This window comes from Gadus macrocephalus, chromosome 11 (assembly GCF_031168955.1).
Source record: "Gadus macrocephalus chromosome 11, ASM3116895v1".
NCBI classification, from domain to species: domain Eukaryota; kingdom Metazoa; phylum Chordata; class Actinopteri; order Gadiformes; family Gadidae; genus Gadus; species Gadus macrocephalus.
In genome coordinates, this window is record NC_082392.1 from 917,418 (window position 1) to 932,292 (window position 14,875).

Here is a 14,875-nt window from a genome sequence, read left to right on the forward strand (position 1 = left end):
TGTAATGTGGTGTTGTGTTTAGTTCGATAGGGGAGCGGCCACCAACTACATCACCAGGAACAGAGCCCGCAAGAAGCTGCAGCTCAGCCTGGCCGACTTCAGGTACTGAGAGAAGAGGCAATCCACAACCACGGAGATCAGCATACATACACATGACCATTCATACAGAGAACTACATTTACATTAAGGGCATTTAGCTGACGATTTTATCGAAAGGCACTTTTGTACATTTGTCAGAAGAAAGAAAAAACATATCTCTGTCGGTACAGTATGGATGTTCATAGAAACAAGTGCGAAGCACTAACGATCACTAGGTTATCCTATTCCCCGTACACAACAGAGACAGCTGGGATAAGATGCTACACAATGCCCAGTACTATTTTAAAGTGCAAAACGTACAACATACAATAAGTGCTTAAGGCTATGCAGAGTCTGGGTGAACTCTGAACAAGTGAGTCTGATGTATTTTGCAGCACACATCATTCCATGTGTGATAACGGCTCTGTGATCTGTGTTTAATGCGCTTGGTTCCCAGGCGCCTGTGCATCCTGAAGGGCATCTACCCCCATGAGCCCAAACACAAGAAGAAGGTCAACAGGGGCTCCACGGCCCCCCGGACCTTCTACCTGATGAAGGACATCCGCTTCCTGCTGCACGAGCCAATCGTTGGCAAGTTCAGAGAGTACAAGGTGTGTGTTGGTGTACCGGATACGTGGTACCAGTATCACAGAGACTCACTCTGCTACGGTCCCATCTATTGGCAGTGTTTGTATGGAGGAGCTGGTAGGACGTATCAACTAATGTCGTTTGATAGGGGGGGTAGATTAAAGTGAGGGCTAATGTATTTAATGTGCTTCTTTACACTTTATCCAATTCGCTAAAGTGATCTGGGTGGCATGTGCCGGTGGAAACGCTCAATAGTCCTAATCGCTTGATTTGTCTCTTCCTCAGATCTTTGTCCGCAAACTCCGGAAGGCGTACGGAAAGTCTGAGTGGACCGGAGTCACCAGGCTGAAGGACAACAAGCCCGTCTACAAGCTGGACCACATCATCAAGGAGAGGTGAGAGCTGCTGCTACCGGCGGCCGCCACAAGGGGGTGCCGACGGGCTGCGGTCATTAATGGGATGCAAGAGCACTTTAGGTGAACAAGGACAACAACAACGTGATGAAGTGAACTAGGGCTGCAACTAACGATTCTCGGAATAATCGATTAATCTGTCCATTATTTTTTCGATGAATCTGATAAAAAAAAGAAACATTTGTAATGGCCCCATCTTTATTCAAAACTGAACATTACTTCAAATTCATAGTGCAGACTGAAGTGTAAAAACACCAGGTTATTGCTCCAACGTCCCGGAACTATTGAAAGTAATATTAAATGATAAAAAAACATAACTGGGATAACACAAAAAAAACATACAATGTATGATATACATTTATTTATATATATATATATATATATATATATATATATATATATATATATATATATATATATATATATATATATATATATATATATATATATATATATATATACATACATACAGTATATAAGGGATGTCCATGGTTAACCGGTCAACCGATAAGTTCTTTAACCGGTAAATACTGACGGTGAAAAATAAATTAAATCATATTAATTTCTCTCAGATTACAAGATTTTTTTTATTGATATGGAGACCATTTTCGAGGCTCCTTGAAATAGAACTTGTATTGCTTTAATTGCTGATAAGATGATCATAGTTCACGATAGGACGTTAAACAGGTCATAATTCCATCTTTACTATCGATTTTATATGGCTGGAAACCAAGTTTTCGCCAAAATCTCCAAAAAAAAAAATCTTTTGAGTTGCATTTGAACACATCATTCATATTACTGAGCCGACCTGAACACATCACATTTGACACTATTTGCGACTTTTTTTTAAGCAAACTAGTTCTATATCCTACCAATTTTAATACTGAGTTGAAGGAGTTTTTTTAAACCAAAGACAGTGAAGGTACAACACTTTATATAGGCCTAGTGTCCAGTGTTAAGATATGACCAAAATACAAGCTGTGGTCGCTCTCACTAAAGGTCGCTGTGGGCGTGCATGAACCACCTGTCGGCGGCTGGCTGTAAACTGTGATGTATTAATGGCGCGACTCAACGAATCGATGACCAAATTCGTTGCCAACGCTTTTAGTAATCGATTTTATCAATTCGTTGTTGCAGCTCTAAAGTGAACCTAAAAACAGAAATGCACAGAGCCGCTCCGCGTGCCATATGCACCCAGGGTACAGCGTAGAGAACACCCAGGGTAGAGCCTGGAGAACACCCCGGGTACAGCATGGAGAACACCCAGGGTACAGCGTAGAGAACACCCCGGGTACAGCCTGGAGAACACCCCGGGTAGAGCCTGGAGAACACCCCGGGTAGAGCCTGGAGAACACCCCGGGTAGAGCCTGGAGAACACCCCGGGTAGAGCCTGGAGAACACCCCGGGTAGAGCCTGGAGAACACCCCGGGTAGAGCCTGGAGAACACCCCGGGTAGAGCCTGGAGAACACCCAGGGTACAGCCTGGAGAACACCCCGGGTACAGCCTGGAGAACACCCCGGGTACAGCCTGGAGAACACCCCGGGTACAGCCTGGAGAACACCCCGGGTACAGCCTGGAGTACACCCCGGGTACAGCCTGGAGTACACCCCGGGTACAGCCTGGAGTACACCCAGGGTACAGCCTGGAGAGCACACAGGGTAGAGCCTGGAGAACACACAGGGTAGAGCCTGGAGAGCACACAGGGTAGAGCCTGGAGAACACACAGGGTAGTGCCTGGAGAACACACAGGGTAGAGCCTGGAGAACACACAGGGTAGAGCCTGGAGAGCACACAGGGTACAGCCTGGAGTACACCCAGGGTACAGCATGGAGAACACCCAGGGTAGAGCCTGGAGAACACCCCGGGTAGAGCCTGGAGAACACCCCGGGTAGAGCCTGGAGAACACCCCGGGTAGAGCCTGGAGAACACCCCGGGTAGAGCCTGGAGAACACCCCGGGTAGAGCCTGGAGAGCACACAGGGTACAGCCTGGAGTACACCCAGGGTACAGCATGGAGAACACCCAGGGTAGAGCCTGGAGAACACCCCGGGTAGAGCCTGGAGAACACCCCGGGTAGAGCCTGGAGAACACCCCGGGTAGAGCCTGGAGAACACCCCGGGTAGAGCCTGGAGAACACACAGGGTACAGCCTGGAGAGCACACAGGGTACAGCCTGGAGAGCACACAGGGTACAGCCTGGAGAACACCCAGGACCTCAAACTACTGACTGGTTGTCTCCTACTATAAGATTGGGTACTCGATAAGTGATCCGCACTTTTATCGTTACGATCAGAAGATATGCCCTTAAAATGACCACAAAAAGTGTTTATTATATCAAATAAAACTGCAAGCATGGCTCCAACGGCAGTTTGTCTCTGCGCCCCCAGGTACCCCACCTTCATCGACGCCCTCCGTGACGTGGACGACGCCCTCTCCATGGGCTTCCTGTTCTCCACCTTCGCCCGCACGGGCAAGTGCCACGTGCAGACCATCCAGCTGTGCAGGCGGCTGACCGTGGAGTGGATGAACTACGTCATCACCTCGCGCGCCCTCAAAAAGGTACCCCCCCCCACAGTGTACCCCCTCTACCATTACATTTTTTTATGACCATAATGTGTGTCCGGTCTATTTGGCAGTGTTAACTTTAAACATTAAGAGGATTCGAAAGGAGTTACTTTCATCTAGAACAGGATTTGGGTTTTAGGGACCTACTCAGTATTAATACAGTAGTTTCACTTTATCTTTTAAGTGGATAGTTTATACATACTTCTTACCTGTCGATATTTAGTTTGATTGTATGCTGCTGTGGGGCCCGACGTTCCCCTCAGTCAGGATGGATGAGGTTCCCTGCCTCCTCGTTCCACTGGGCTGTCGGTTCTGTTGTCATGGTTCCCTGCCTCCTCGTTCCACTGGGCTGTCTGTTCTGTTGTCATGGTAGCGGTGGACCGCAGCGCTAACCCCTGACTCCCTATGGTCCTGTCTAGGTGTTCCTCTCCATCAAGGGCATCTATTACCAGGCTGAGGTCCTGGGACAGACCATCACCTGGCTGGTGCCTTACCAGTTCTCCCACGACGTAAGTTGAGCCTGAAGGCCCGCAGCCTGCGGACGCCCTGAGCTCCGGCGGCCTCGATAACCGTCTTCACGTGGTTATCAGAATGGACGCTTTCTGTTGACCTCGTGGTAAATGGACTGCATCTGTACAGTGCTTCTCTAACCATTAGCCACTCAGAGCGCTTTACAATATTGCCTTAAGATTCACCCATTCATAAACCCATTCACACACCGACGGCGGTGACCGCCATGCAGGGCGAGGCGACAGCCGGCTCGTCGGGAGCTGAAGCGTTTATCAACACTGAGGAGCGTTTGTTATCGTGTGTGACCGTCGGGCGTTGCCTCTGGAAGGTGGAGTAACGATGGGTTTGTGTCTCTGCTCCTCCAGCACCCCACCGACGTGGACTACAGGGTCATGGCCACCTTCACAGAGATGTACACCACTCTCATGGGCTTCATCAACTTCCGTCTGTACAGCTCCCTCAACCTGGTGTACCCCCCCAAGGTATGAGACCCCCTCGCTAAACGTGTAGCTAGTTAGTTATAGTACCTAGTTATGCAGCATCTTATCCCAGCTATCTCCGTTGTACACAGGGAATGGGTTAACCTAGCGATGGTTAGTGCTTTGCACTTGGTTCTATGAACATCCTCACTGTACCCACAGGGATATTTCTTCACTTCTTGATAAATGTACTTATTGTAAGTCGCTTTGGATAAAAGCGTCTGCTGTATGCCCTGAATCTGAATGTCAATGTGAAGTGTTATTGACTGCATTGTTGATCCCCTTGGTGCCGCCCCTTTAAGCCGTCCCCCTGTGCGCCGGCCCTTTAAGGCTCCTACCTGTGCACCATCCCTTCAAGGCTCCACCCTGTGTGCCCCCCTTTAAGGCGTCCCCCTGTGCGCCGGCCCTTTAAGGCTCCACCCTGTGCGCCGGCCCTTTAAGGCTCCTACCTGTGCACCATCCCTTTAAGGCTCCACCCTGTGTGCCCCCCTTTAAGGCTCCTACCTGTGCACCATCCCTTTAAGGCTCCACCCTGTGTGCCCCCCTTTAAGGCTCCACCCTGTGTGCGCCGGCCCTTTAAGGCTCCACCCTGTGTGCGCCCCTTTAAGGCTCCACCCTGTGCGCCGGCCCTTGAAGGCTCCACCCTGTGTGCGCCATCCCTTTAAGGCTCCACCCTGTGTGCGCCCCTTTAAGGCTCCACCCTGTGCGCGCCCCTTTAAGGCTCCACCCTGTGTGCGCCGGCCCTTTAAGGCTCCACCCTGTGTGCGCCCCTTTAAGGCGCCCCCCTGTGGGCCGGCCCTTTAAGGCTCCACCCTGTGGGCCGGTCCTTTAAGGCTCCACCCTGTGTGCGCCCCTTTAAGGCTCCACCCTGTGTGCGCCCCTTTAAGGCGCCCCCCTGCGCAGCACTGACCTCCTCTCTCTCTCCAGTTGGACACCAAGGCCAGCGGTGCGTTGCTGAAGGGGGAGGATGACGGCGACTACGCCCTGGACTCTGAGAGCTACATGGAGGTGAGACGGGCTCCAGGGGTCCCCCGGGGGTGAGACGGGGACCGGGGGTCACCTGGGGGTCACATGGGGCGCAGAGGTCAGCTGGACTGAGGGGTCGACCCACCCTGCCCACCTTGTTGGTTGCAGATCTGTCATAAGATGTGAGATGATGGTTGTGATGACAGATCCAGTGGCTGTTAGGTACACTTCTAAGATCTGGGAAGACTGGCAGGAGGGCCTTTCTTCTTTCCTTTTTGTATTGATGTAATGTATTGCATGTAATGTTTGCCTTGTGGGCCTCGAGCCTGGATATAACTATCATATCCTTCTCTGCTCCCCATGGTTGTTAGAATGTACTTCTGCCAGCCTCTTTCTAAGAAGCACTAAACCTTTTATACGATGGGAAACTATGTCAAAGTACATCATTTAGGCCCAATCCCATTTCTACCCCTTACCCCTTCCCCTCCCCCTCGTTCTGAAGGGGTAAGGTGGAAGGGGTGGAAATGGGATTGGGCCTTAGAATTGTGATTGCAGTAACATGAGGCTATATCTCTGATCAATGTGGAGTGTTTTAGAGCATGTAGTGTGTGTGTGTGTGTGTGTGTGTGTGTGTGTGTGTGCGCGCGTGTACACATGAATAACTTGAACTGATGCGTTGCAGAAACTGTCGGCGCTGAGCTCCTGCCTGGCCCGGGTGGTCTCCTCCGTGGAGGAGGACGAGGCGCAGATGGACCACTTCCCAGTGGAGGGGGTGAGGACACCAGGCTGAGCTCTGCTCTCTCGCTCTCTCTCGCTCTCCTTATGTCTCTCTCTCGCTCTCGCTCTCGCTCTCGCTCTCTCGCTCTCCTTATGTCTCTCTCTCTCCTTATCTCTCTCTCTCTCTCGCTCTCTCTCTGTCCTTATGTCTCTCGCTCTCTCTCTCGCTCTCCTTATGTGTCTCGCGCTCTCTCTCTCTCTCCTTATGGCTCTCGCTCTCTCCTTATGGCTCTCTCTCTCTCTCCCCCTCTCCTTATGGCTCTCTCTCTCTCTCCCCCTCTCCTTATGTCTCTCTCTCTCTCTCTCTCTCTCTCTCTCTCTCTCTCTCTCTCTCTCTCTCCTCTTATGGCTCTCGCTCTCCCTCTCTCTCGTTTGGGGATCTGGTTCTAGGCGTTGTTGCTTCAGAGGAGTACTGGGCGAACAGACTCTGTGCTTCTCAGCACTTCAGTTCCATGAATCTCCTTCCACCAACATAACGTCTACGCCTCAGTCTTATTGTTTTGGTCGTCCTGACGATACGTTTTGCAGAAGCAAAGATTCTCTAAACTCTTCTGAACCGAGTGTCTGGTGACTCTTTGTGTTTCAGGAGGATGTGGAGCAGATGGAGGCCAGGGAGAAGGAACACAAGGAGCAGGAGGCCCAGAGGAGGCTCTTCGAAGGCCTCAAGTTCTTCGTCAACAGAGAAGTGCCCAGAGAGTCTCTGGCCTTCGTCCTCAGGTGGGTGAGGGCCGACTGAAGAGCCTCTCACGATGAAGCGCGTTAAATCTCTTAACCCTAGCGTCATCAGCACCACAGACAGAAGTTCACATGCAGGCTGGAATCAGACTGGATGGTCTGCTATTAGTGACCTGATTTAAAGCCTTTTGTGCAGCACGCTGTTAGTATTGCGACCTGTGAGACCCCAGAGTCCTGCTGAAGCACCGAGTGTAAGACGACGACGTGTCTGCCCCCTGCTGCCTCCAGGTGTTTCGGCGCGCAGGTGTCCTGGGACAAGTCTCTGTGCATCGGCGCCGCGTACGACGTCACGGATGAGACCATCACCCACCACATCGCAGACCGGCCCAACATGGAGAAGCAGTACATCAACAGGTGAGTCGTCACACCTGTGGGTTCGGCCGACTCAAAGCAGACTCACTCTGCGGGCCGCAGAGCTGCGCCGACAACAGAGTGGATCTCCCCTGGATAGCTCTTGGTTCGTTAATGAGTTATAATGTTATGTAGACTAGGGATGGGCCGATAGTCGATACTATCGCCGATAGATGGATTCCATCGTCGATGGTCTGAAGTTGCCGATAAAAAGGCGATAATTATTTAAATAATTAATTTGTATTTTTTTTTTTTTTTTGGAAACACAGCGCTGTGGTAGCTATTTTTACAACTTAAAAAGCCCCACAAATTGTAATAGAAATTAACTGGCACCGGTGGAAGACATACTATGTAGCGCTGACCTGCCGTATTCACTCAGTGCTGCGAGAGGAGAGGGGAGGGGCTCGAAACCTACCGGTCTGCTCGCACGTTGAAATGACATCACACCCCGCTGCACCATTTCCGGGTCACAGCTGTGGTACATGAGCTGTGTTCGAAATCGTTCCCTAATCACTCACTCACTATTCCCTATAGCAGGGATGGGCAACTTTCATGATAAAGAGGGCCACATTTTTCATCATGACCATCGGAGGGCCACATGACTGCACACTTCAACTAAACGTGAGCTGAGAGAAGCTACACAATTTTGAATTTGGTAGATATGATTTCCTGTATTCTGGTGCATTTTGGGGATGGCCACTACCTAAAAAATCATCCAGAATCATAACCTATGTACGGTATGTTAATTGAACCAACATACATTCATTTCATGTTTTCCATGCTCAAACAGCCACATGAATGGTCAGTATTTTTATCAGTGCAAAGGGCTCACATTAGAGCTGTAGCGATGCGTCGATGACGTCGACGTCAAATTTCTCCGTCGTCAAATTTCTCCGTCGACGATTTTCGACGGAGAAATGGACGAAAGTCACAATAAAGGAAAATGTCCGCGCACAAAATCATCAAAGGTATGGAAATACTTCAAGTTAAGTCCTAAACGGAAAGGTGTTGTGATTTGCACTCTTTGCCAAATGGAGTTGGCATATCACAAGAGCACGACAGCAATGTTGGAGCATCTCAAACGAGAAAGTATCTCGTGCGCATGAGAAAGTATCTCGTGCGCACGAGAAAGTATCTCATGAGCATGGGGAAACATCGTGCGCATATCTGTGTGTGTGTGTGTGTGTGTGTGTGTGTGTGTGTGTGTGTGTGTGTGTGTGTGTGTGTGTGTGTGTGTGTGTCGTCAGCGAGTAGGTGGACGAGCGAGGAGAGCGAGCGATAGCGTGCGTGTCAGTCTAGTGAAGTCATGAACGAGTCCGGTTGTGTGTAAGAATAAAGTACCCAGCCTGTCAAGAATCGGTGGCCGCTTCATTCCATCATATTCCGACCTATAAGCAGACTCACTGTCGGTCAAAGTGAAGGGTCATGCTGCCCCCGAGAGCGCATCGGACCTGGAGGGAACGTATCACCTGTGCTCCTCGGTCTGGGAGCCGACAGCAGGAAAGATGTAACTCGTAGTTGGAGGCGGAGCGCAAGAGAGTATGCGCACACATTTTTTTCATGTCCCTTTACGGGTTCCGTATTAAATAAAGTATATTATTAAGAATTTTTTGGTATTTATTTGAGATACATTATGGTTTTTATTAATCGAGCAACAGAAGAAAAAAAAAACGTCCAATTGGTCATTAGATTAGTCGACTAATCGATAAAATTATCGCCCGATTAATTGTTTGATAAATAATCGTTTACCCCCAGCCTTAGCTCACATACATCATCATTCAATGAAGTCAAAAAACTGAAAAACAGTGGCCCAACATTAAGTGCAACAACTCAATGAACTCAAACCCAACAAGCAGTTGTAGTAGTTGTAGTGGCGACTTAAGTGGATATCTTTAATGACTGATATCGCTTCTAAGCAAACTAGACCCATGGGTTTGCCTTCGAATTCTATGAATTCTTCTCATCTTTCTTGACCGAGTTTTCTGTAACTCGATCAATTATTATTATTCTTTTTTTTTTTTTTTTTTTTTTTTTTTTAATGTGCGGGCCGCACTGAGTGAGGACGCGGGCCGCACTGAGTGAGGAGGCGGGCCGCACTGAGTGAGGAGGAGGGCCGCACTGAGTGAGGAGGAGGGCCGCACTGAGTGAGGAGGAGGGCCGCACTGAGTGAGGACGCGGGCCGCACTGAGTGAGGACGCGGGCCGCACTGAGTGAGGAGGGCCGCACTGAGTGAGGAGGGCCGCACTGAGTGAGGAGGCGGGCCGCACTGAGTGAGGAGGCGGGCCGCACTGAGTGAGGAGGGCCGCACTGAGTGAGGAGGGCCGCACTGAGTGAGGACGCGGGCCGCACTGAGTGAGGACGCGGGCCGCACTGAGTGAGGAGGCGGGCCGCACTGAGTGAGGAGGCGGGCCGCACTGAGTGAGGAGGCGGGCTGCACTGAGTGAGGACGCGGGCCGCACTGAGTGAGGAGGAGGGCCGCACTGAGTGAGGACGCGGGCCGCACTGAGTGAGGAGGGCCGCACTGAGTGAGGAGGCGGGCCGCACTGAGTGAGGAGGCGGGCCGCACTGAGTGAGGAGGCGGGCCGCACTGAGTGAGGAGGCGGGCCGCACTGAGTGAGGAGGCGGGCCGCACTGAGTGAGGAGGCGGGCCGCACTGAGTGAGGAGGGCCGCACTGAGTGAGGAGGCGGGCCGCACTGAGTGAGGCGGGCCGCACTGAGTGAGGACGCGGGCCGCACTGAGTGAGGAGGCGGGCCGCACTGAGTGAGGCGGGCCGCACTGAGTGAGGAGGGCCGCACTGAGTGAGGACGCGGGCCGCACTGAGTGAGGACGCGGGCCGCACTGAGTGAGGAGGCGGGCCGCACTGAGTGAGGACGCGGGCCGCACTGAGTGAGGAGGAGGGCCGCACTGAGTGAGGAGGAGGGCCGCACTGAGTGAGGACGCGGGCCGCACTGAGTGAGGACGCGGGCCGCACTGAGTGAGGACGCGGGCCGCACTGAGTGAGGACGCGGGCCGCACTGAGTGAGGACGCGGGCCGCACTGAGTGAGGACGCGGGCCGCACTGAGTGAGGACGCGGGCCGCACTGAGTGAGGACGCGGGCCGCACTGAGTGAGGACGCGGGCCGCACTGAGTGAGGACGCGGGCCGCACTGAGTGAGGACGCGGGCCGCACTGAGTGAGGACGCGGGCCGCACTGAGTGAGGACGCGGGCCGCACTGAGTGAGGAGGAGGGCCGCACTGAGTGAGGAGGAGGGCCGCACTGAGTGAGGAGGAGGGCCGCACTGAGTGAGGAGGAGGGCCGCACTGAGTGAGGAGGAGGGCCGCACTGAGTGAGGAGGAGGGCCGCACTGAGTGAGGACGCGGGCCGCACTGAGTGAGGAGGGCCGCACTGAGTGAGGAGGGGGGCCGCACTGAGTGAGGAGGCGGGCCGCACTGAGTGAGGAGGGCCGCACTGAGTGAGGAGGCGGGCCGCACTGAGTGAGGAGGCGGGCCGCACTGAGTGAGGAGGCGGGCCGCACTGAGTGAGGAGGCGGGCCGCACTGAGTGAGGAGGCGGGCCGCACTGAGTGAGGAGGAGGGCCGCACTGAGTGAGGAGGGCCGCACTGAGTGAGGAGGAGGGCCGCACTGAGTGAGGACGCGGGCCGCACTGAGTGAGGACGCGGGCCGCACTGAGTGAGGACGCGGGCCGCACTGAGTGAGGACGCGGGCCGCACTGAGTGAGGACGCGGGCCGCACTGAGTGAGGACGCGGGCCGCACTGAGTGAGGACGCGGGCCGCACTGAGTGAGGACGCGGGCCGCACTGAGCGAGGCGGGCCGCACTGAGCGAGGCGGGCCGCACTGAGTGAGGAGGAGGGCCGCACTGAGTGAGGAGGAGGGCCGCACTGAGTGAGGAGGAGGGCCGCACTGAGTGAGGAGGAGGGCCGCACTGAGTGAGGAGGAGGGCCGCACTGAGTGAGGAGGAGGGCCGCACTGAGTGAGGAGGAGGGCCGCACTGAGTGAGGAGGAGGGCCGCACTGAGTGAGGAGGCGGGCCGCACTGAGTGAGGAGGCGGGCCGCACTGAGTGAGGAGGCGGGCCGCACTGAGTGAGGAGGCGGGCCGCACTGAGTGAGGACGCGGGCCGCCAGTTGCCCATCCCTGCCCTATAGTGTTCATGATATAGTGCACTACATAGGGAACAAACAAACGCTACGCTGAACATTTCTAAACGTCATTTGCGTCAGTAAATGCGCCGGGTATTTGTGTGACGCAGACCGATGCGCCCACGTCATGTAAACAAACCGGGCACTCTCGAGGAAAGCTGGAGGTTGTATTGATGTTGAATGTAACATTTCCTTGAACAAGGTTTTTCTTATTAATTTTGAATGTTACATTTCTATGTTAAATCCCAAATAAATTGTTGACATTTCTAAACGAAAGCCGGAGACTCCATCATTAAATGTATTTGTTTTCGCGGTTATTCAGCTTCTTCTCCTCCGGAAAAACACGACCACATTGCATTGTTGTATACGGGAGTAACACGTAGGGAACATCATATGTACACTCAAATTTTGGGTATTTTAAGTGCACTATATAGTGCATGAAATTAACCAGTGAGAATTCGAACAACACTACCAAATGGCGAGCCCCCTATATAGTGCACTATATCCGCGATGGGGAACGATTTCGAACACAGCTACGAGCTGTGTGTCATCAGCGTGTGTCATCATGACAGCGCCGCCGGCGCCGACGTATCGAAACTTAAATCAGCGGAGGCTCACGGCTCTCGCTGGTCCAAGAGGAAGACCATCGTTATAGTTTTTAAGAAAAAAATTGAAAAATAAAACCGAGATTTTTTTCAAAGTGATAAATTATTGTAAATAATTATTATTATAAAGTTGCCCCCCCGATAGCATCGACTATCGGCGATCGCTAGGGGGCGCTATCGGACGATGGAAGTTTGTAGACGATTGCCCAACCCTAATGTAGACCATAGGAGACCAGTCAATGTGTTTCACGGTTCCTAAGTTAGCCTTCTATTACAATGATGAGGTTACCTTAAAAGATATGAAGCCAAACAAGAGCATCATGGTGATAATAGGTATATGTCGCCCATGTTTGTGTACAATTCAGAACACAAACCAGTTACTAGCCTGTATGTTCTTGTATTGTGTGTTGTCATTGGCCTGTGTGTTTCCTGTTTTGTGTTTTTAATGGCCTGTGTGTTTCCTGTATTGTGTCTTAGTATGTGTGTTTTCCTGTACTGTGTGTTTCCTTTGTTATTGGTCTGTGCTTCCTGTATTGTGTGTTTCCTGTGTTGTCATTGGTCTATGCTTCCTGTATTAGCCCTGAGTAACCAGGGTGCGCCCCCTTGTGTCCGCTCCAGGTACTACATCCAGCCCCAGTGGGTCTACGACTCCATCAACTCAAAGATCTGTCTCCCGGTGGAGGACTACTTCCTCGGGGTCACACTGCCCCCCCACCTCTCCCCCTTCGTGGAGGAAAAGGAGGGAGACTACGTCCCCCCGGAGAAGCTCAGGATCATGGCCCTGCAGCGGGGCGAGGCCATAGGTACGCAGCACACCTGGAGGGGGGGGGGGGCTGCCCTGATTGGCTGATGGATCACACATGGAGGGGGAGACGGCTCCGCTGATGGGGCACTTAAGCCAGCTCTATTGATTGGCCGATGGGGTCACACCTTAAGGGAGAGACGGCTCCGCTGATTGGCTGATGGGGCCACTTAAGCCAGCTCTACTGATTGGCCGATGGGGTCACACCTTAAGGGAGAGACGGCTCCGCTGATTGGCTGATGGGTTGGCTGATTGACACACCTGTCCTCTGAGTCTGTAGTGAGGGGTTGGGCACCATGGAGACGGAGTTAACCTTTTTTTCAATTCTAGTGCAAGACGAGGATGAGGAAGACGACGAAGATGATGATGATGACGAAGACGAGGAGGAGGAAGAAGAGGAAGAAGAGGAAGAGGAGGAGAAGGAAGATGAACAGAATCTGAAGAAGATGGAGACGCAGCGGTCCCAGGGCAAGGTAAGGCTGCTCCGAGGCCGGCCTCACGCTCTGAACCCGACCTCTGACCTGGGCCTGACCTCTGACCTCTGCTCCTACAGTCGCTCTCAGTGAAGGTGACCCCTGGCAAGGTGAAGAAGGAGGACCGCGGGCGACTGGAGCAGGAGGAGAAGGCGGAGGAGAAGCGTCTGGCCATCATGATGATGAAGAAGAAGGAGAAGTACCTCTACGACAAGATCATGTTTGGGAAGAAACGCAAAGTCCGCGAGGTGAGTCCCTCGAGAGACCAGTTCTCACCGCTCGGCTTATTGAAGTTTTTATCAGTGATTCAGGCCGAAATATAAAATGATCAAATTCATCTGATCGTTCCTCACGATCCGCGAGCTGCCTGCCCAATAAGCAGGCTGTCAAAAAAACACTTCTCTGTAGACAGCCTACGCTCCGATCGTACACAAAAACAAATGGTACTACGGTTATTAGGGTTTATTCATTGATCTGGGACGGTATATCTGAAGGGTTATTAATGTTTATTCATTGATCTGGGACGGTATATCTGAAGGGTTATTAGGGTTTATTCATTGATCTGGGACGGTATATCTGAAGGGTTATTAGGGTTTATTCATTGATCTGGTATTATATATCTAAAGGGTTATTAGTGTTTATTCATTGATCTGGTATTATATATCTAAAGGGTTATTAGTGTTTATTCATTGATCTGGGACGGTATATCTAAATTGTTGTTTCCCATTACAGGCGAACAAGCTGACCGCCAAGAGGAAGGCCCACGACGACGCCAGCAAGACAGACAAGAAGAAGAAGGCCAAGAAGCAGTAGCGGTGTGTGTGAGCGCCTGTCCCCCAGCGGGCGTCACGGGGCCGCGGGCGACGGGTCCCAGGGCGACGGGTCCCAGGGCAGACCGCTCCGCCGAGGGGGCGGGAGTGGAAGTGTTGGCGAGTGTGACATCACTTCCTCTTTGTTTGTTTGAACTCTCTATATTTCCTACTTATTTTAAGCTGTTGTATACTTTACGTGTTGCTCTGTAAAATAAAAGACTTAATAAGTATGTGGCCTGTTCATGCCCACTCAAAGGAGATTGTAAATGTCATCACTTTACCCACTCAACGCGCTGATGAGAGCTCCCACAGCGAGGAGAACGCCATGTCCTGGAGATGGAAGCTTCCGGAACAAAGTGTTCAAGCGTCCGTACTCTGGCTGGGCGGAGTGAGGGACGGTCCACTGGGCGTCGGGGGGGGGGGGGGGGGAGGTTCTGATGCCCGGCGGGCCGGATGTGGGCGTCGCTGACGTCAAAGCGCTGACTCCATGTGCTGTTGCTGGGGAGGGGGGGGGGCTTACATCACTGGATGACCCTCCCCTCACCCCGCGACCCGCGCCCCCCCTCCTCCCCACTCGCATTTG

General features: G+C 52.5%; 1 protein-coding gene across 1 annotated transcript in view; it reads left to right on the top strand.

The window, feature by feature from the left end:
- Window positions 1-14,522, top strand: part of pes (pescadillo) — a 14,853-nt gene extending 331 nt beyond the window's left edge. Inside the window, exons 2-15 of the mRNA XM_060065654.1 lie at window positions 23-102; window positions 536-689; window positions 952-1,061; window positions 3,466-3,637; window positions 4,063-4,152; window positions 4,519-4,635; window positions 5,560-5,640; window positions 6,281-6,370; window positions 6,962-7,092; window positions 7,339-7,464; window positions 12,824-13,008; window positions 13,338-13,480; window positions 13,561-13,728; window positions 14,213-14,522. Of these exons, the coding sequence (XP_059921637.1) occupies window positions 23-102; window positions 536-689; window positions 952-1,061; window positions 3,466-3,637; window positions 4,063-4,152; window positions 4,519-4,635; window positions 5,560-5,640; window positions 6,281-6,370; window positions 6,962-7,092; window positions 7,339-7,464; window positions 12,824-13,008; window positions 13,338-13,480; window positions 13,561-13,728; window positions 14,213-14,293 (1,728 nt within the window). The 3' untranslated portion in view covers window positions 14,294-14,522. The remainder of the gene's footprint in view (window positions 1-22; window positions 103-535; window positions 690-951; window positions 1,062-3,465; window positions 3,638-4,062; window positions 4,153-4,518; window positions 4,636-5,559; window positions 5,641-6,280; window positions 6,371-6,961; window positions 7,093-7,338; window positions 7,465-12,823; window positions 13,009-13,337; window positions 13,481-13,560; window positions 13,729-14,212) is intronic.
- Window positions 14,523-14,875: the final 353 nt, after the last annotated feature.